This window comes from Trachurus trachurus (genome assembly GCF_905171665.1).
Source record: "Trachurus trachurus genome assembly, chromosome: 23".
NCBI lineage: Eukaryota > Metazoa > Chordata > Actinopteri > Carangiformes > Carangidae > Trachurus > Trachurus trachurus.
Window position 1 is genome coordinate 6,656,231 of NC_139912.1, and position 21,320 is coordinate 6,677,550.

At 42.1% G+C, this 21,320-nt stretch overlaps 1 protein-coding gene across 1 annotated transcript in view; it reads right to left on the bottom strand.

The window, feature by feature from the left end:
* Nucleotides 1–21,320, bottom strand: part of LOC311006830 (ankyrin repeat and BTB/POZ domain-containing protein 3-A) — a 205,894-nt gene that overhangs the window by 57,981 nt on the left and 126,593 nt on the right. The window contains exon 2 of the mRNA XM_083999812.1: nt 5,695–5,862. Within this exon, the coding sequence (XP_083855938.1) occupies nt 5,695–5,862 (168 nt within the window). The remainder of the gene's footprint in view (nt 1–5,694; nt 5,863–21,320) is intronic.

Below are 21,320 nucleotides of genomic sequence, written 5' to 3' on the forward strand. Positions count from 1 at the left end.
GGCCCGACCCCGGAGCGGCGCCGGCCCAGCTGAGGTTTGGAGGGGGTCGAACACACGGTGCAGTGAGCAGGAATCAAACGTTTTTTGCTGTGTCTTTAATGTTTTTGGACTGATATGTTCACATTAGTCGCGGTAAACACAGGAGAGCTGTTCCCTGAATGCGTCTTTGCATTTCAAACAGCAATTAGAGGAGGTGCTCTCACTTATTTGCTTTTATGCTTAATGTTTGTCTCACTGCTGCTGCTGCTGCTGCATTTCCTGCTGCGGATATTCAGAGTAATTGACAGAGACGTCCCTACATACATTACTAAAAGCCTCGTCTCGGTTTTATTTGTCGTCCTTTTACATCAGGTTTTCTCTCAGCTCTTCTAATGAGCAGTTAAAATGTTTGTCGCCTTGTTAATTCTGTGCATTTTTATCGCTTCCCACATCCCCTCTCTCTCTTTCCATTGAGGTAATGAGACTGTTGCCTGGTTCCTGCAGCCTGCTAATGGCCACAACTATAGGTGACACACTGTACCAACATGCATACATTCATTTTTCCCCATGATGAAGGTGGGGTGATGAATTATTCCACCAGTTATACTGTATGGAACAAAGCAAACTCATGTTGCTTTTAAAGGGATAGTTCAACATTTTGGCAAATTGGACCATTGCCATAATCCCTTTAGTTTTAGGAGTAGGTTCATTACCTTTAATTGACAGAGTTGTTTTCGAGGTAAATGCAAAGACTGCTTGATGAAAAACTGTCCCTGAAGGCAACGCGCAGCAGAGGTTTTGCATGAATTTACCTCTAAAACAACTCTATCTCATAACGTTCTGTTATTATCTCATAGCGTGGTGAATGTGCGGGTCACAACTTGTCCACCAGAGCGTTTTGGAGTTGTTGGATTGTGTATTTGATGAGATTGATGAGGGAAAACCAAGAAATCCCATTAGCTTCCGTAGCGTAGCTCTGAGCAGCTCGCGGCTCTGCTCCGCCGTTCTAAAAATATCTTGCACCGACAATTAAAGGTAACGAACCTACTCCTAAAACTATACGGATTATGGCAATGGGCCAATTTGCCAAAATGTTGAACTGTCTCTTTAACGCTTGTACTTAATCAACCAATTCACTCATCACTGAACCACACTGGTTCTGGTGGTGACTGTTGTACAGAATCAAATTGGTGAAACTGGAAAAGTTGACATTTTTATTACTCCCTGTGTCCTGAGTCAGTCGAGCTGTCAGTTAATCTGCTGACAGATATTTGTTGTTTGTTTGTCAGATTTTCGTGTTGTTTGTTATTTTGTTTACAAACTAATTAAAAACAGAAGTGATTAGCAGAGTAATCCCATGATAATAACTGTATGATAAACACACTATTTCAGTTTATTAATCAATACATCTGCAGATCTTCAGACCTGCTGCAAAGCTGCTAATAAGGGACAGAGATTTATCTGCTGTCGCTCCAAGCTGCTGTTGATAACTCTCATAATGAAGAATAATAATAATGAAGCTTTAGGTAGTGATGCACAGCACTGGGCTTTTTGCTTTTCACTGGGCTGTTTCCTTTAAAATGTAGCGTCTGTTTTAACCAGATTTCTAGAAAACTGAATTTTCGCATCTTTCAATTGTCAAGTGAGATTAAAAAGATGTTGACTTGAAGATGTTTGTTATAAAAATGGAAAGATGATATTGGCATAAAGGACAGATTTATGAGAATCTGAGTTTGGCACTGACCTACGCAACTCACTACTGTACATGAATGAATATATTATTCTATGATGCTCATTTTGTGACATTAGTGAAAGTGATATCTTGAACCTGCCAAGTTTGTGTTTTGTTATTGTAAAATAGAAACATTTGAAATAAACTATATAAGAAAGGGAGTGGATTTAAAAAGAAACCACATCAGAACCAGACACCTGCGGTATAATCCATATCTGTGCTGTGTCTGTACCTTCAGTTCTTTATTTTTTGCCAGAGCAACAAGATAGTTTTTGCTCCATAGCAACAAAACAAAGCCTTTTATTACATAAATAGGTACAAAGCATGTGAATGGACAGAGTTTATGATGTTGTAATACTTCTTTTCATATTCAGAGCAGCTTTTTGGTGGCGTGTTCCTTTAAATAGCTTAAAACAGCAGGAATTATTAGCAACACGAACGTGGCAAATTTAGCTAATTACTATCACACTGTGTTTTGGCTCCTGGCTCAGTCTGTGAACATCTCCATTCTTATTCTTATTTTTATTCACATCATAGCAGCAGCAGCAGCAGCATATAGTAGTGATGGTGTCGGTGCTTACAGGATCATTTTGTGTCATGATTTACCATAAACGTCAATGCGTCATCTTTTTTTTCCCTTCTTGTGGCAGTTTTTATCCCAGTACAGATGTTAAGGACAAACAGCCTCCGGGGGTGAATCACTAATGCGACATAATAACACATATGTTGGTGATAACGTTTACACGAGCAGATTATAAATTCTCCCTTTGAAATCAATGATGCATGGTGAATTACTGGTCTGTGACGAGCCACGAGCCACGGGGACAGAAACACACGGGAGGAGCCACACAGAGTGCAGATGTCCAGAGGGGACGGGAAGGAAGACGTGTGGAGGGAGGGGGGGCGAGGACGAGTGGTAAAGGTTAGTTAAAGGTGCAGCCCCCTCCTTTTGAAGTTGAGGTTAAAAAGCCTCCGAGGCAGCGACCTTGGATTTCAAAAAGGGTCCCCGGGCGGGACCGGTAAACAGGTGTTAGAACAGCTGTAATCGAACTGCTGTGTGTCGGAGGAGGAAGAAGAGATGGATGGACGGTGGAGGGTGGAGGGAGGGTGGGGGGGCTCGGACCACCATGACAGCCCGCAGGGACAGGGAGGGAGCATTCCTTCATATTAATGAGGCTATTTGGAAAATGGATGAGGACATAAGTCCAGGTTCAATGTGCGGAACAATTACTGCTGCATTCATCATGAGCTAAAGGTTTCATACACACATGAGCTCCTGCATCAATATTTCATGTCAGTATTTAATATTTCTGAATTAGACTTCTTTTTTTTTCTTTTAAATATAAATTTAATAGAATTCATAATATTTTTTACAGAATTTAATTTCAGTGGGATAGAAAAGGTTCAAAAAGGAAAGAGCATTTAACTGGATCATCATGTGCCCTTTTAACTCCATTTTCCAAGTAGAGAGTGTTAATAAAAGAAAATTATTATTCTAATACCGGCTCCTAATACTGAGCTAAGGTTTTTAAAGGGGACATATTATGGAAATATCACTTTTTGAAGGCTCTTTAACATATATTTGGGAGTTAATCTTGCCTTCTGGCCCCTAAAATGTGAGAATTTACAAAAAAAAATTTGTAATGTGCAGGTTCCCTTGGTTGAAATCCACGTGGTTTTATGAGCTGTTCCCTCAGATGTCTTCCAGTGATGTAACTAGGTTTCTAATTTGCATAACCACACCCCTACCTGCATGGTAACAGTATAAGGGGCGGGGCAAGCAGTGGTTCATTTGCATTTAAAGGGACAGACACTGAAACCAGCCGTTCTGAACAGGGCTGTTTTGAGAGGATGAAAAGAGCTGTGATGTTTGATCCTTGGGGTATTTTGACCACAGCATGTCACACACATGTCTTTAAGACACCTGGGAACTATTTTAATTTGTGGAAAGGGGGCAGAATATGTCTCCTTTAAGTTTTTTAAACTCTGCACTGAACGACGGTCTGATATTGTACAGTAGCTCGGTCTTCACCAGGTGATAAATCATCAGAGTTTGTTTGCAACACGGATCTGAGAGACTGAACTCATTATTAACTCAATCTGAATCTTGTGTCTTTTCCAAATGATAATAAATGTGGTTTTTATCCATTAAATGCCACGGGGGGTAATTAAATTTCATCATTAGCACTGTGGACCATCAGAGCAGCTGGAAAATATTTCTGAAATTGTTTCTCGCAAACTAATCTAACAAGTCATTTTCGGCGAAGATGCTCGTGGCCAACTGTGAATGCCACTGCAGCAAAATGAGGAAAAAAACATCCTGCAATACATCACAATTTATTCTGAAAAACTTTTCTCAACATCATCGTCAACACGACTGGTCCAAAGTTGGAAACACTTCGGCTCTTCCATGCGGTTCCAGCTGCATATTCACACAACGCTGGTTTTTCCAACCTTTTCTATCTCATAGTCCATTTGAATATAATTATAATTCCTTCTATTTATTCAGCAGCTATTTGTTTTGCCACTGAGGTAGGCTTTTATTGTGAAGTCAGACTGAGATGGTAAACAAGTACGCAGTGGTGGCGACAACATAAAAAGTTCCTTTTATTGGCGTGTCACAATGTCAGGTCTAAAAAACTAATAAAGAGAGGAGTTATTTTGTGCTTTTTTTATTTAAATGTATTTTTATATTGTATAATTATTTTGAAATGATCGGGTCGACTCACTTGTGGTAACTTCGCTGACCAGCAGTGGGCCCCAAGTCACAGATTAGGAACCAGTTACAGCTGTTTTATGTGTTTTATGCACAAGTTCAAATGTGGATTTTTCGTTTGGTGTTGTATGTATGAGTTGAATAAATAAATAATAAAGATAAGAAGATAAAACCAGTGAATCTTGAGTTCAATCTGAACTTCTGCCTCGCCCAGCAGCTGAACCCACTCCTTTCTACAGAGGAAATTAATCAGATTGTTCGTAGGTTTCGTCCCATCGCTGCTGCAGAAGGTGCAACAGGCCGGTTCATCCCACACCAGCTCCACAGAGTCAATTTCATTAATGAGGGATTTTAACATGCAACAGTAGTTTGACTGTGTTGTACAGCAGCTGCTAGGACAAGAGGTCAACCACACACACACACACACAAACACAAAATAACAGGTGGTTGTGTTGGTGGAAAACTCTGGATGAACATTTTCAATCACAAATATTTATCGAAATACACAGATAAGGAAACCTGGAGGAATAAATTAGATTTGATGTAGAGCACGGATTCCCAAACTGTGTGCGTGATATGGAAATGGGTAATGGTAATGCTATGGTGTTATATTTTGCTAATAAATACTGTATATAAATAACGAACTCATACATTATTTCAAATGGGGTTTTCATAGTGTAAATAGTAAACTTCAGGAAAATCTTGGTAACCCTTTAATTTACAGTCAAGTGATAATGTCAAGAAATAGCCAAGAAATAACAAGAATGTGTGTCATAATGTCTAGAAATATTGGTCAATTGCAAGGAATTCTTTTGCCTTTATGAAAAACATGACATTATTATGACATTAACTGGCCTGTGAATATTCTCATTTGTCCAGGTCATCGTTATCCCCAAAAGAAGATGCAGATGCAGAAGATGAAGCCTCTTGGACGAGAGGTGAAACGTCATCCTAGACAATAACCAAGTCCAGTTTATTTAAATTGCTTTGGGAATGACATTGACTGACATTGCTACGCTGTTTCTTGACATTACTACAAAATTACTTGTTATTTCTTGGCTATTTCTTGACATTATCACGTATTTATCACATAATTAGCGGCCTGTAAATTAAACGGTTGCCAAAATATTTTGTAAACCTGAATTAAAAAGGTTTTAATAAAAAATAATAATTACAAAAAGTGAAATCTAGTTGATAAATAGACTTTTTTAGGAAAGGAAAGCAGGAAACTTCTGGAACCGCTGATGTAAAGTAAAGCTTCACTCACTCAGCTCGGCGATGCTGCCCACCCGGGTTGCGAGCAGCGACTGTTCCAGCGTGCGGAGCTCGGCCTGACTGTATCCATGACCCTCGCCACCGCCACCGCCGCCGCCGCCCCTCCCCGAGCGCTGCTGGTCCCGGTGCAGGTTCAGACTCTCAGGCAGGCTCAGCACACCTGCAGACCACACAGAGAAAAAGACAAGAGGAGGTCAAACAAAACAAACAGCAAAGAGAAGTTTTTCCTCAGCGGAAGAGTTCAGATTCTTCTTCCTGCTGATGTCAAATGAATCACCAGAGGAAACACACGTCAGCACTTTCAGGGTATTTAAAGCAGAGTTGGTTAAAGTGGATTAAAAAACAAAACACATGTTCATTTGCAGCAGCTCCGAGAGCAAAGGTTTGTTTAGAGGATTAAACAAGGCAACGGTTGCAGGTTAATAACACGCTGAACCTCTCGGCTCTCTGAAACCGTCCCAGGTGGCAGCGAGAACACAAACCACGGCTGAACATTTTAATGAATGGGGCTGTGATTTATTTTGTCTCCGGTGACGTGTGGCGGCGTCTCGGGCACAGAGGTTTCTGTCAACATTAAAATTACACCACCAGCCGCCTCTGATCCGTGAAATAAATCACCTCCCAGGTGAAACTGGAGCTTTCTCTCACTCTCCTCTCGACTTTGACGCCAAACTTCTTCTTCTTTGTGGTGTAAAGGGAAGATATTATGGAAATATCACTTTTTGAAGACTCGGGTGTTTGCCTTCCGGCCCTCAAAATGTGAGAATTGACAAAAAAAATCTGTAATTTTCAGGCTCCTGCAGTTGAAATCCATGTGGTTTTATGAGCTGTTCCCTCAGTTGTCATACAATGATCTCAATAGCTCTCATATTTTCATACCACCGATACTGTACCTGTGAGTACAGGTACCAGTGGAGAGGGGGTGGGCTGAGCAGTGGCTCATTTGCATTTAAAGAGGAACTATGCAACATTTTTACCTTAATTAAACAGCTTTCAAGTAATTGTGATGGTTAATCAATGACTTTTAACCTGTTACAGGGAGAATGGAGGCTCTCTGACTTCCACCTAGTGTCTCTTGGCTGAAAAACAACCTTGCCCCGGTGTCTTCGCCCTTGTCTCTGCAGCACCGTGACACAAATGTGACCTGTAATCTCTTGTTTATGACAGATAAGACTACACAAATATACACGTTTATGATACATATCATTATGTACCACTCTATTAATTGCTTTCTCGCTGGCTTCCTTGTAAACAAATGCACATGACCAAGAGGAGGGTTAGCAAAACAGTGGAAAAGCAACCGGACTTGCACAGTTCCCCTTTAAAGGGACAGGCGTGCTACAATGTTTATTTAATTTGTGGAAAAGGGGCCTAATATGTCTCCTTTAAATTTCTGCCAGGTGTCGAGCCACATTTGTTACTTAAAAATCCAGAGCACGACCTTGAACAAACATGAGCCGGTGATGAGATGTGTATGTGTGTGTGTGTGTGTGTCCCTCTTACATAACATCTTGTAGTGTAGTGTAGTAATCACAGGTGTGTTCTGTGTGTTACATGTGTGTGTTTGCTGCAGATAATGTTGGCTGAAGAGGATTAATCCATTTAGGTGCTGTTACTGTAGCCTGGCTTTGTCTGGCTGCACAGAAACGGCTTGTGACAGATTGGATATTGAGTTTTTTTTTTTTTTTTTTTTTGCTACAGGAGAATGGAAAGCAACACAACACCCTGCTGAGTGTTAATCCTAATGACACGGCACACGGGGATTCGCCGTTTTCCCCCCACCACCACCACTCCAACAAATAGTAATTACAACACGGAGGAACTCAGTCAATCCATCTGTGTTTGATGCCAGCATTGAAAAACAAAGGATCCCTGCAGCAGACAGGAGCTCCTGAGCCGCTCTCGGTTTGTGGGAGTTTTCCCAGGCAGCTCCCAGATTCCTCCCACAGTGTCCTGCCCAGGAATTCCAGTATTCCCCAGCCGGAGTCCCGCTGCCTCTCCTCTCGTCTTCCCACAGCCTTTTTCCGGGGAGGTCGCCCTTCTCTCTCTCTCTTTTTTTTTTTTTTTAGAAGCCACAATAATTATTTTAACAGCTTTTTTCCATTGCCGTTCGACCTCTGTGTAGCGGGATCGATGCAGCAGCTGGTATGAGGGTGTTTCTGAGTGAAATATGTGATGGTGAAACAGTGAAACAGTAACGGATGGTTTCGGTTCTGCAGCTCTGCACCGACTCTGAGGTTCCCTGCTGAGCGCTGGTGGTTTGAAGGATTTGCTGGAAGGTGAAAACCTGGCAACAGTCAGTGAATGAAAGGAGGCTTTTTTTTCTAGACACAGTACTTATTTCAGAGCTGCTCCATGTTGAAATGTAGTAATTTAAATCCTCTTCACATTTAAAAACAAAAGAGGAGGTCAAAGCCTGGTGCTCTGCTGGACGGTGTCGTGTTTACAATCAGTCTGGATTCAGCAGCTCCTCACTTTGTGCTGCTCACATTCACTATTATAACACAACTGATTTTACAACCATGATGCTGCTAATTACACACATCAAAGACACCAGCTGTGTTGTGATTTCGGCTGCATCTACACGTCAAATTAGAAAGCTCGAAGCTCGTTTACATCAACACAGAGCGGCGTAGCGGCAGAGGGGGAAGCCTGGCCTCGAGTCTGTCGGGCAACACCGGTGATTCTTCTACACAGAGCTGCAAAAGGTTTGTCCAAGAAATGATGAGATTTGTTGCTTTGTGTTTCCCTGTGTCTGAAAATGTCAGTAAATCTAAAGACAGAGGTGCTGAGTCGGACTGAACACTGATTGTTTACACCAAAGAAAGAGTAACGACCTCAGGAGAAACTCCATCACTCACTCAGTCAGTCAGAGATCTTTACATTTATAGGGCTAGGGCCTGGTTCAGCCTCATTAATTTCTTATCTTTCATGGTTGGAGGGTTTAAAAAATAAATTAAATTTGATGATTTGGTGATTTTTTGTGGCCTTCATTAGCATGTGTAGCACCACATTATGTAATAATGTAATACATTTTCACCTCAATATGCATCAGTTATTACAAAATACGGGTGTTCTACTTATTTTTATGAAGAAAATGTAATTATTTGGTGCATTATGTAACAATTTATTACAAAATGCAGCAAAGTTTATTACTGTACATATTGCATTCAAGAATTTTATTACAAAATGCGGTGTTATTACATAATGAGGTGAACATTTATTACATTATAACATAATGCAGCGTTATTACATAATGACTATTACATAATGACGAGAAACTTGTTTATGTTCAAAGCCTGAACACTCAGGCTGAAAACTGAACTCATTTGAGCAGGTGTCACCTCTTTAAAAGGGATAAGTCATTCATTACAGTTGGGTTTGTGAGTGGGGATGTTATATTTAAACTGAGGATGAACCTGCAACACAAATGTCCAATACCAGCAGATCATCACAGCTGACAGACCTGATCAGAAAAGCTTTAAATTGTCGATCTGTAACAGCGATGAGGTCGGCCACATCCACTCCCTGGATAAACACCACTCCAGGAATTTATACAGCTAAACTGGGAGTTAAAGCATGTTTTTCTAAACAAGAGTAAACAGCTTTGCCCTGCACAACGTTGAGCACAGCAAACGCCTCGGGACGGCAAAGCTCGGTTAGAAAAAAAAAAAAAAAGTAGAGGCGAAGTTAAAGACTTCAGAACGGCTGACGGCAAACAGAAAGAGCAGGGATTCCTCAGACCTCGGCTTTTTAAAAAGGAAGCTGTCAGTCCGTCTCCGTCTGCCGTCCCAGAATGCAGCAGAGAAATCTCCTCTAATCACTGAAACCATATTGGCATTCACGGCTTCCTCTGCTGGAGATTTTGCACTTTGTATATATTTTTTTGTGTGCGTGTGTTCGGGGAGAAAAAGGTTTGAATAATTCACAGTTCTTCCTGTAATCACTGCCTCCCATCTTTTGCCATTAGCCAACCTCATCTCCACCCCCACTCCCACCCAAAAAAAAAAAAAACAAAACTCCCAACTTTCATTTTTTGCGCTGCCCAAACTGCTCCTTTAATATGATTCTGGGGTGCTGGGGAGCCCTTTGCTGAATTATTCATCCCGTCAGATCAAGACGTATAAACAACTCTGCAGCTCTCTCTTTCCTCACCTCCCACTCCCTCTACATGTTATCTCTCACTAACACTTGGCTTCTCCACGTAGAAGAAGAAGAAAAAAAAAGGAGGAATATTTGATCCTAAGGTGGTGTTTGTGTAATAAACATCAGAGGTGAGAAAGAAGCCGGTCTGGCCCCTTGGAGACGGAAAGAGAGGGAAAAAGAAGAAAGAAAGAGAGAAAGAAGAAGGGAAGAAGCGGGGATGCAGGGATGAAGGGATGCTGACACAAACGTCTGATTAAAAAATAAACGACAAGCAGCACGAGACAGTGAGGCGTCGCAGCCGCGTTTTATAACCTCATATTTCTGTGTCACAGAAACCACATCTCTCTCTCCGTGACCTCCGCCACAACTGGATGAGCTCAGCAGTATACGTACTATTATATATATATATATATATATATATATATATATATATAAATATATAAATATACAAACGTGTGCACTTCAGAAACAGTCTAATCCTGGATAAACAGATATAACCTGCTTTTTCTATTCCGGGCCTCGGTGCATCTCTCTCTCCCTCTCTCTCTCTCTGTGTTGCCGTGGGGCAGATGAAGACGGAGACTGGGTCACGGGGACAACACCACTTTAAAGCTCAGAGCGGTGTACCCAACTCCCCTGAGTCACCAAGGCACAGAAATACTGCTGCTCATGCAAGTCGACATAAATAATGTAGAGAGTATTGAGCTGCACACACACACACCACACACACACATTTAGATGACAGCTTTCAATGCAGAAAATGATTTTTAAAGAGAAGCAAAAACAAAGAAAAAGGAGAAATTCACACGGCCCGGATCAAAAATAATCGATAAGTCACAGAGTTGAAAGTGGAGAACAAAGATGGCGTTCTTTGATTACCATCCGGCGTTAAGGCCTCGAGCTGCCTTGGCTTTATGTTAATGAGGCGACTCCTCGGTCACGTTTGTGATTTTGACACGAGTCGAAAAAACGTTTTGGAGAAGAAGAAGCGTGATGCAAATATGATGTAACGAGTCGACATGAGACAATAAAGGATTTCCCTTCAGTCGGCGGCGGTGGTGGTGCAGGGGAGATACTGAGCCGGAAATGTCAACAAATGTATGTTCTCACAGCCGGAGCCGACAGATTCTCTTCCCACGGTGCGTTCACATTCAAATGCAGCGAGCTTTTTCTCCGTGGGCTTTTGGTGGAGGAAGCAGAAAACACTGTGATGTGCTAAAGACATGTGAGATTTTTTGCAGCAGAATGAATTCCTGTCAGTGGGATCCTGCACTGTCGCCTCGTCGCTCTCTGGGTTCAGTCCCTGCAGCCTGAGGCCTTTCTGTGTGGACTGAGTGGGCATCATGTGTTGGTCCTCCAGCTTCCTCCCACAGTCCAAACACATTGAACCACTGACTTTCAACTTTATCCTCTTTTTTTTTTTTGGAGCTAATCTGCTCCACAAAAGAGGAATTATGTGTGTGTTAGCTCCCAGTTAGCAGCCAAGCTACGACTGCTCTCCAACAGCTCGATATAAAAGTAGTTACTGTCACCAAACTTGCTCTAAATGAAGAAAAATAGTTTAACCAGAGCTTGTTTGCAAGATTTATCTTTTTTTTTTAAAGGGATACTTCACCCAAAATCAATAATTCACCAATTTTCTACTCACCGCCATGCCAAGGAAGGGTTTGGAGAACCTGGAAAGTTATTAAACCGCTTTTGGAGTTCTGCAAACGGATTTTCATATGATGGCAGTGGATAGAGTTCACTGTTGAATCGTCCAAAACACACACAAAACATCCAGATACCTCCATACTGTAGCTACCAGTGATGTTTGTGCGCATGTGGGAGATTTGCTGCGAGATGTTCTTCCGTGTTTACATCAAACATCCAATGGTTTACAACGACCAACGAAACATCTCGCAGCAAATCTTGCGCATCTCGTGCAGCCACTGGGAGCTACTGCTACAACAAGGCTAAAAACAGAGATCAAATTAATATTTTCCAAACAACTTTTTCATGTGGCGGCTTCAGGACACTTGGGTCAGTACAGACGAGCAGTACGGAGGTATCTGGATGTTTCTTAGTGTGTGTTTTGGACGATTCAAAAGTGAAATCTATCCGCCGCCATTATATGAAACCCTGTTGCCAGTCGGACCCCCCCTGGAACTCCTAAAGTGTTTTGATGACTCAGAAAGTTCTCCAAACCCTTCCTTGGCATAACGGTGAGTAGAAAATTGGTGAATTATCGATTTTGGGTGACGTATCCCTTTAACTCAGTGATTCACACAGTGAAGTTCAGACGCTGTACTCTGCCCCCATACTCCCATTGTGTGATTTGTTTACACTGTACAGACACAACACTCCTGGCCTTGATCAGACTGTCTAGAGAAGGAGCTCCACCCGACAGATTCATCCATCAACGCGCCGACTGAAAACCTTTTGTATCTGCAGAGTTTCAACATTTCTAAGGAACTCTGGAGACTCTGAGCCTCCCCACAGAAAAGTTTCAACACTGTCCAGAGGGTTTAATTGGACGAAGGAGTGTGTGTGTGTGTGTGTGTGTGATCCCTCAGCTAGAATAAAAAACACAACCCTCAGCTTCATAGCCTCACAAGTAGGCTAAAAGAAAACTCCCAGAATCCAAATGAATAGGTGGCAGTATACAGCCATTATGTAACTTTGCAGATGCATGTTCATCACTGAAACATTGATATTTCAAACTGACAATGAATTTTTAATGACTGATTAATATGCAGTTTATTTGTTTACACAGTAACCGATCATAAAAATGTCAGAAGAGAGTGAGAAATGTGGAATTAACAGCCAAAAATCCAAATGATACTTTTCATAAATGGGAAATTTGGGGGATTTTAACAATCGCTCCCTTGTTTCAGCTCCACACATGGCTTAGAAATTAATTATGCCAGGTCCATGCATGTGTGTGTGTGTGTGTGAATGTAATTAATAGCTCAGTGGCAGATCTCCCTGCCGCCTGCATGAGAAAAGAAACCGTTTAAAAAGAGGTCTTTTCAGCTGGAGACACCGGTGATGGGATTGACTGGATTGTTTGATGAAGCGGGGTGAGGGTGGGGGGGCGTAATGGGATTCGTGATCAATTCTATCCCTTTTTACGATAGACAACTAATCCCTGGTGAAAGGCCTTCGCACTCAGCGGCAGAGAGAGAGCTCACTTCTTTAACACCTGACCTTTGAAGAGAAGAAACCCCTGCGGAATTAAAAAAAAAATAGAAAGAAAAAAAGGAAAAAAGCAGCGGCCATTAAGGAGCTAAAGCCGTTTTTATTTGCAGGCAGCCACATGCACTGAGCCTCTTGTTGCACTAAACGACAAGTCAAGGTGAGTGAGGTCACTGGAGCTGTGAACCGTCACCTCACACATGTGCAGGTAAAAACTGCAGCAGCAGCAGCCACATGGCTCTGACCCCCAACACCCCCTATACCCCCCATGCCCCCTGGTTGCTTTCTCCAGGAAAGTCCAATCGATTTTCTGGAGCGAGAAAGTGGCGGTCCCCCACACAGCGACCCACTCCCCTCTCTTGTCAGTGAGAAAACTCTGCCGGAATATTAACAGGTAGTTGCCACGGCAACAGGCGACTGCTGCCTAACTGCGTCGTGATTGGCTGAGCAGAAAAAATAAAAAAAAATAAAGCAGCACATACACAAGAATAAAATAAAACAGAGTGAGTGAGTGAGTGAGGTTTTTTTTTTATATATATATATTGAAAAGCCCCGGAGCCACATGCATGAAGATGACCAGCCGTGGAACAGAGAGCATCATCATCATCATCATTATGGTATGTTGGGGGGTGATTCAGTGATTCTGCTGCATCCAGTGCACCACAGAGACATTTATTCTCTCATCAATAATGAATGAATGTACTTGGGACTCAGACCACATTAGCAGTGAAACGGCCACAATGATTAAACAGCCGACCCAACAGGCCGACTGCAAAATGTCAGCCATAGATCCATGACCCAGCTGTTAGTGCTGCTGCTGTGGCTGTGGTGGTGGTGGTGGTGGTGGGAAAAGAGCAGGGGGAAATGATCCGAGTGGGCAAAAAAAGACAAAAAAACCCCACACTGGTAGATTATATACCAAGAGTGTAAAACGTGCGGCCCATGGGGTCCAATCCAGTCTGCAGGATAAATTTGCCAAGTGTGAAAATTACAAAGAAGACAGAAGAGGCATAGTATTTTTCTCAGGACATTCCTGGTTAGTTATAGTTATTAAAGGGATAGTTCAACATTTTGGCAAATTGGCCCATTGCCAGAATCCCACGCTATGAGATAATAACAGAACGTTACGAGACAGAGTCGTTTTAGAGGTAAATGCAGAGACTGCTTGCTGAAAAACTGCATCTGACAGGAACGCGCATCAGCGGTTTTGCATGAATTTAACTCTAAAACAGCTCTGTGTGGTAACGTTCTGTTATTATCTCATAGCGTGGTGAATGTGCAGGTCACAACTTGTCCACAAAAGCGTTTTGGAGTTGTTGGATTGTGTATTTGATGAGTTTGATGATGGAAACCAAGAAATCCCATGAGCCTCCGTAGCGTAGCTCTGAGCAGCTTGTGGCTCTTCTCCACCGTTCTAAAAATAGCTTGCACCGACAATTAAAGGTAACGAACCTACTGCTATGACTATAGGGATTACGGCAATGGGCCAATTTGCCAAAATGTTGAACTATCCCTTTAACTGTATACATATTTTGTTCTTCTTTGCACTAAAAACCAAGAATAAAATGTAGAGCTCTCGTTATTTATAGGTTATTATGCTATTATTTTAATCGTCCCCCCCACTTGAGATCACATTACACTGCACTCTATGTGGTGGACCCTGAACTAAAATGAGTCTGACAGCCCTGTTACAGTATATACAGTCCCACTGTGCAGGTGTGGCAGCGGTGTATTGGCACACACACAAACACACACACACTTAGAAAAGCAGCTTTCATCCTGATTGAAACACATGGTTTGTTGACGTCAACAGCTGAAGCAGTTCATACATACCATGCATCACCATATGGCAACACAAATTGTGTGAAAACATATCTACAGTACATCTGAAGCTGTGTGCAAATTAATATTTTATCTGTCAGTTGTTGCTTTTTTTTCTTTTCTTTTAATCAGTGTGCAAAGAAACGCTGCTTAAGCTGCACCTACTGTAATGCAGCAAGATCCACAAACCCACTTTTAAAATAGAGAGAATAAGTAAAGTAGAAGACTGCATCTCTGAGTTTGCTTTTTTATATATTTTTATGTGTGACCTTGGGGACAGATTCTGTGTGGGTGGTAAATATTCCTCTCACTTAGCTTATACTTATTTACTGACTACACTATTTTTACCTCCAAGTGAAATAAGAACCAGTTCTCACAAAAACAAAAAAAATTTCCTCAGCAGTTTGTCCGACTCACAGCTTAATCAGATCTCTGTTTTAATCTAATAGTCACATGGTCCTGGAAGATACATAGATTTGGTTAAATGTATGTAAAATAATTCAACATAAAAAGAGCATAGATTCATAACCAATAGACTCCAGCCTTTCCTCTGCCATGACCTGTGTGTTACAGCAGCTAATGTTACTTAATTATAGCAAATGTCAGATAAAAGCTGCACATTAAGAAACATTAATGAGCAAATTCACTCTGAGTTTATTATCATAAATAAGTTGATACGGCCCGGGGAGATCTTTACAAATTGAATCACATGTATCGATCTGTGCTTTTCCTGTAATTCCCACTTGTCCCTCGCAGAGAAAAATCATGGATTTCTACAACTTCTTCTTTTGCTGTTGTTTTAGGGAAATTAGACAACTCTATGCATGTCAAAATGCTATTATGAATAAAGCTTGGTGCATGGTGCATGTATACGCACATCATGATTATTTGATTTTGCGCCCATATAAACAGCAGATTCGGATTTCCCAAGTTTTTAATCTGATTAATAAATGTTGTGCATGTAAACATCCTGCCAAGGGACTACAGATGCAAATTAGCTTAAAGCTATAATCTGGTATAGTGCATCAAATGGCAACATTTATGTTTTAACTGTACATTGTCCCTTTTAAAATAAATTAAAAATTGAATCCTGTAGCTACTGTGTTATAAAACACCCTGGTTACACCTGCAGGAGACACGATGGAGGACAAACTTGTCCTTCTTCAGTCTCCACTTCTCACCTATGACCTCATGCACAGCTCAGTGTGGCGTGGACTGTGGACGCCTTACTCCACACTTTTATAAACATTTATGCTAGCGTCGGCCGGCCAGGCGTCTGTCCACTCACTCTGCAGACAGAGAGACAGACAGATAGACACCACACAAAGCCTCAGAGAGAGAGAGAACGGCTATTATCTTCCTCACACAGCAGGAGAGCAGCTTGAAAATGGTCCCTGAACTCTTGCACCTAAAAGAGGTGACGCAGAGGTCCTGCAGTTATTACCGAGCAGCGGCCGGGTGGAGATCAAAGCCCGACGCCGACCTGCTGCTGCTGCTGCCTCACGCTCCAAACATTTAAGCAGCATAAAAACTTCTCCAGAGTTTACTTCAGATCAGACGCAGAAGCAGCAGATGAAACAGTGTGATTCCTACAGACGGAGATAAGAGTCACTCCCCTCTCTCTGATGGGAAACTTCAGCCACGCACGACTTCACTCAGGGAGGACGGAGGATTCACTGACGACAACTCTTAATATGGACAAAGTTTCACCGACTTCAACACACATAAGGAATCTGAGAAGTAGGAAGACGTGATGATAGGGGAATATGGCATCTTAGTGTGGTAGAAAAGTTAATTATCGATTTTGGGTGAAGTATCCCTTTAAGTAAAAGATTCATACAAACTCCATTTGACATGAACACTGTCCTTTAAGCCAATATAAAGTTTGCTTGGTCCATTGAAAGAGAATTATCATAAAAATGTTGAGACCAACGTTGGTTTCCTGAAGATGTTGTTGCGGTTAACTGTTGTAGGGTGATCCTTAAAGGGATAGTTCAACATTTTGGCAAATTGGACAATTGCTGTAATCCCTATAGTCTTAGCAGTAGGTTCGTTACCTTTAATTGTCGGTGTGAGCTATTTTTAGAACGGCAGAGCGAGCGGCTATAGCTGCTCAGAGCTACGCTACGGAGGCTCATGGGATTTCTTGGTTTCCCTCATCAAACTCATCAAATACACAATCCAACAACTCCAAAATGCTCTGGTGGACAATTTTGTGACCTGCACATTCAACACGCTATGAGATAATAACAGAACGTTACCAGACAGAGTTGTTTTAGAGGTAAATACAGAGACTGCTTGCTGAAAAACTGTCCCTGAAAGCAATGCGCATCAGTGGTTTTGCATGAATTTACCTCTAAAACAACTAAAAACAACTAAAATAACCAGTTTCGATCCACAGTGATGACCCTGAACGCCCCTCCAAAGCTTTTATTAGCATTCGATTGATCCCTCCCTCCTCTCTTCTCCTCCAGTGCGATATCTTCCAACAGGACGAGCCCTCGCAACCTCATCAATAAATCACAACAAACTAAAAGTTGCTGCAACACATGCAGATGTTTCTGGTTGGACTGATTCAGCAGCCGACGACGTCCATCTGCTTCTCTGTGACTTTACAAACTTTGTTTTTCCTCAGTGTGACCCTCTCTGCACGTCTGCACACTCCCTCATCTCCACACATTTGCATATTCTGGGATGCATCACTGCAGCAGTCTGCCTGTGTGTTTGTGTGTGTGTCACCTTGGCCTCCTGGTACAGGTACTACAACACACACACACACCTTTTCACTCACATCCAGACAGGAAATTAATGTCAAACTCGCCGTCTGCTGGACGCAATAAAAGCGCTTTAAATGCACCTCTTATAATAATAATTATCATAATCCATAGAGCACTTTTCCAAAAAATCTATGTCGGAAAATGTTCGACAGAGATGAGACATCGAATCAACAGGTTCAAAGAGAAGAAAAACAGGAAGAAATAAGAGGTTAAAGTGATTTTGAGTGAAGTAAGGACACTTAGAGGGGAAATAAAAGCAGGTAAAGCTCTGATGTGTTTTAAAAAGGGACTTAAAGGACGTCACAGACTGTGATGAATCAACCCTGAATGCAACAGCACTCATCATAACTGTATTTCACTTCACTGCTGGAGTAAATACACTAGTTACGTTACAGCTGTAACTCCTTTCTGGAGTCTCTCGGCCTCTTTTCACCTCCGCTGGTCTGATGATGTTCGAGGAGAAAGCAGATCTTTGTTCATTTGCTCTGTGTTCAGGGTCAAATGTGACTAAACTGTGAAAAGTCCTGCAGTGAAAAACAAACTGAAGTTAAAGTACAGATTAACTATATTGAGTTAAAGGGATAGTTCAACATTTTGGCAAATTGGCCCATTGCCAAAATCCCTATAGTCATAGCAGTACTGTAGGTTCATTACCTTTAATTGTTGGTGCAAGCTATTTTTAGAACGGCGTAGCTTACACCGACAAATAAAGGTAACGAACCTACTGCTATGACTATAGCGATTATGCCAATTTGCCAAAATGTTGAACGATCCCTTTAATATATGAGTTAATTAGCTAAACATTTCACTGACGAAGCTGGCCGTAGTGGAGGTAATGTGAGGATTAAATTGCTCCAGAGTCTGAGATGATTAATGAGAGAGGAAATAAGGAAAACACAACAACACAACTTAATAAACATTTTTTTGGTCTTTTTTCTCAAAGTTATTTACCACATGAGATGTTTAGGAGGAAGCGTCTCTTTGTCGGACCTCAGAGACAAGACAAACTTTAATTATCGACAAGTCACTGAGCTCATTCAATCCTTCTCTACAAAGTCTACAAAGATAAAAGCAGTGAAGCAGAAATGAACGTACTTACAACATTACTTTTCAACAACTTGCTGTGATTGCAGGAAACTATAACTCTGTCTCACTCACGGGCCCTGAACGCACCCTGAGGCTGGATGACATATGGCGGCGAGCATCGAGCTTCCCTTATTATCTCCAAACTTCCAAACGGCAAAACATTAAAGCGCCTCACTTGTAGAGCTAAACAAACGTCTCCAGCAATTACCCGTCGCAGGGGACGGATTTGTTTCTGGGCGAAAGGTGTTGCAGCAGATGGCCCCCTCCACCGAACGGCTCCGTGGTCCTGTGAGCGAACACACGCAGGCAGCATCAGAAACAGCTTTAATTGGAGGGAACTGGAGCGGATACAGGCCTCGGATTTTAATGTAATAAATCCATATGCTCCGTATCACACAAACAAAAGCGACAGAGGAAGTGTCGCTCCTCCTCCTCCTCGTTTTGTTTTCCTGCAGAGTCGTCGTCAGCGGCATCATGAGGAAAAACCTTATCCTTCATCGCTCAGACACCTTTATCACACCGGGGCCAGATGGATTACAGGTGTCGGCCAGATGCTGCGCTACGTTTACAGTCTCCATCAGGAGCACGAGGGCCACAAATTAAATCAGCACACAACCTCCAAACAACAACACTGCCTGTCACTCGGCCTGTTGGTATTCCTTTGTTATTTTTCTTTTATGCAGATGTTATACTTTCACAAGTGGCCTCCACTTGCCTGCTTGATTTTCAAGTAGTATCGACTCTTTCTAATAATACTGGGTTGTAAAAATGTTGTTTCAATGACTACTGCTACTTACTACTATCATGCTTCTTTTACTGACTTATTCTCTCTCTTTTCCCGGCCTTGTAGACATTAAAAATGCCGATTATTTCAGGGCTTTCTCTTTACATCACATCCTGCTTTGAGTCTGACCAATCAGCACAGAGTAAAGCTCAAGCCCCACCCGGTGTGAGGATAGGTCGAGGACTAGTCTGGGGCCGTTCAGTGACTGTTTTGGGAAGCAACCGGATCCGGAATTCAATGGATGCGCCTTTCCGTCAAAATAAAGGCACCAAGCTGCAGTGAAACTTTTGAATTTAAATAATATAATATACAATAATGTTTAAATGAATGAAATGTTTCAAAACAAGGAGACGGAAATTGATGGTGCGCCAGAATTTTAAAGTTTTATTTTCGTGAACACTTTTACTTTGGTGAATTTGGTGAATTCCGGATCAGCTCTCTGGACCGGAACCAGAATCCAGACAAAATTCAGAGTGAACGGAAACCAGACTCTTCTGTTCTCTGTATGAAGAGCCTGGTGACGCGAGGGGTAGTACAGTAGAGGACTGGACCCAAATGCAGACAGCAAAACAAGATATATTTAACTCTAACTCACAAAAAGCTCAGGTAAACGTAGCAGGAACTCGGACAAAACTGGAGGTACAGTAAAAACGCAGATGATCCAACAAAGACAAAGGGAGACACTGAGGTTAAGTAGACAAGGGAAGACACACGTGGTGCAGTCAGGACAGGTGAAACACAGTGGGATTATTACAAGCAGGGAGACAGGACACCGAACTTCAAAATAAAACAGAAAACAGGAACACAACAGTGAGTGAAAGACACAGACCATGACACCCGGGAGTTTTTCAGGGCCGATTTGAAACCTAGACTCTTTTCTGTCCCGTAAAAGTTCCTGTTTGGCCCTTGGGGGGCGGTTCCCAACTGCCCCGGCTCTGTGAAACTACCCCGAAGTTCCTGCAGTGGAAACACACCTCATGTTCTCAGTGGAGCCGAGCTGACTCATCCCAATCACTCAGGGGTCGACATGCAACACAAATATCAGGGTGTGGTTGTTGTTGCATTACTCTCACGTACTAAAAGAAATCAAAAGTAAATGTAAAAGGCCTTTATCACCACACACACACACACAGACACACACACTGGTCTCATATTTCCACTCAAATTTTCCAGCGTGCATTGCAATACACTATTTATGATGCAGGGGCAGATTTACTCGGCCATATTGTTTACATAAAACTTTAATATCCTACAATAAATTCCGGCGTGAATAAAAAACCTCCAGCTGAATATTTCAGCCCCACTGTGGTGACCGCAGATAAAATAAATAAATAAATAAAATAAAAAATGACAATGCCTCCTTAATCTTTGATAAGCAGCACTTCTAATACAACAGGGAGGGGTGGGTGGGATGGGGAAATAATCTCAGCAGACACCTGAGTCGTTGCCCATGGCGACTGGTTTTCCTCAGCGGTTTCAACGGGAGGCTGTGATGCTGACAGATGTTTCCTGACTCAGTGGTGACTTAATCTACAGCAGATTTGTGCCCGAGCCAGAAAAAAAGTTAACCACAAATGTGCAGGGGATTATGGGAAAAGGTGATTTTAACACTAAAACACTGAATAAACAACGACATAACTTATTAGCACAGTTATAAACCTTCTCTTCTTCTTTATTGTCAGATTCAGGGACGAGTGTAAAGTGTATTTAGCTTTTAGCGGCAGCCTCAGAGCTGTAACACCGACATCATGTGGATCTACAAAGGTTTGGCCCTTCAAAGCCACCGTACTCTGTGAAGGTCAGAGCAGAGTGAGAAGGTCGTAGTGC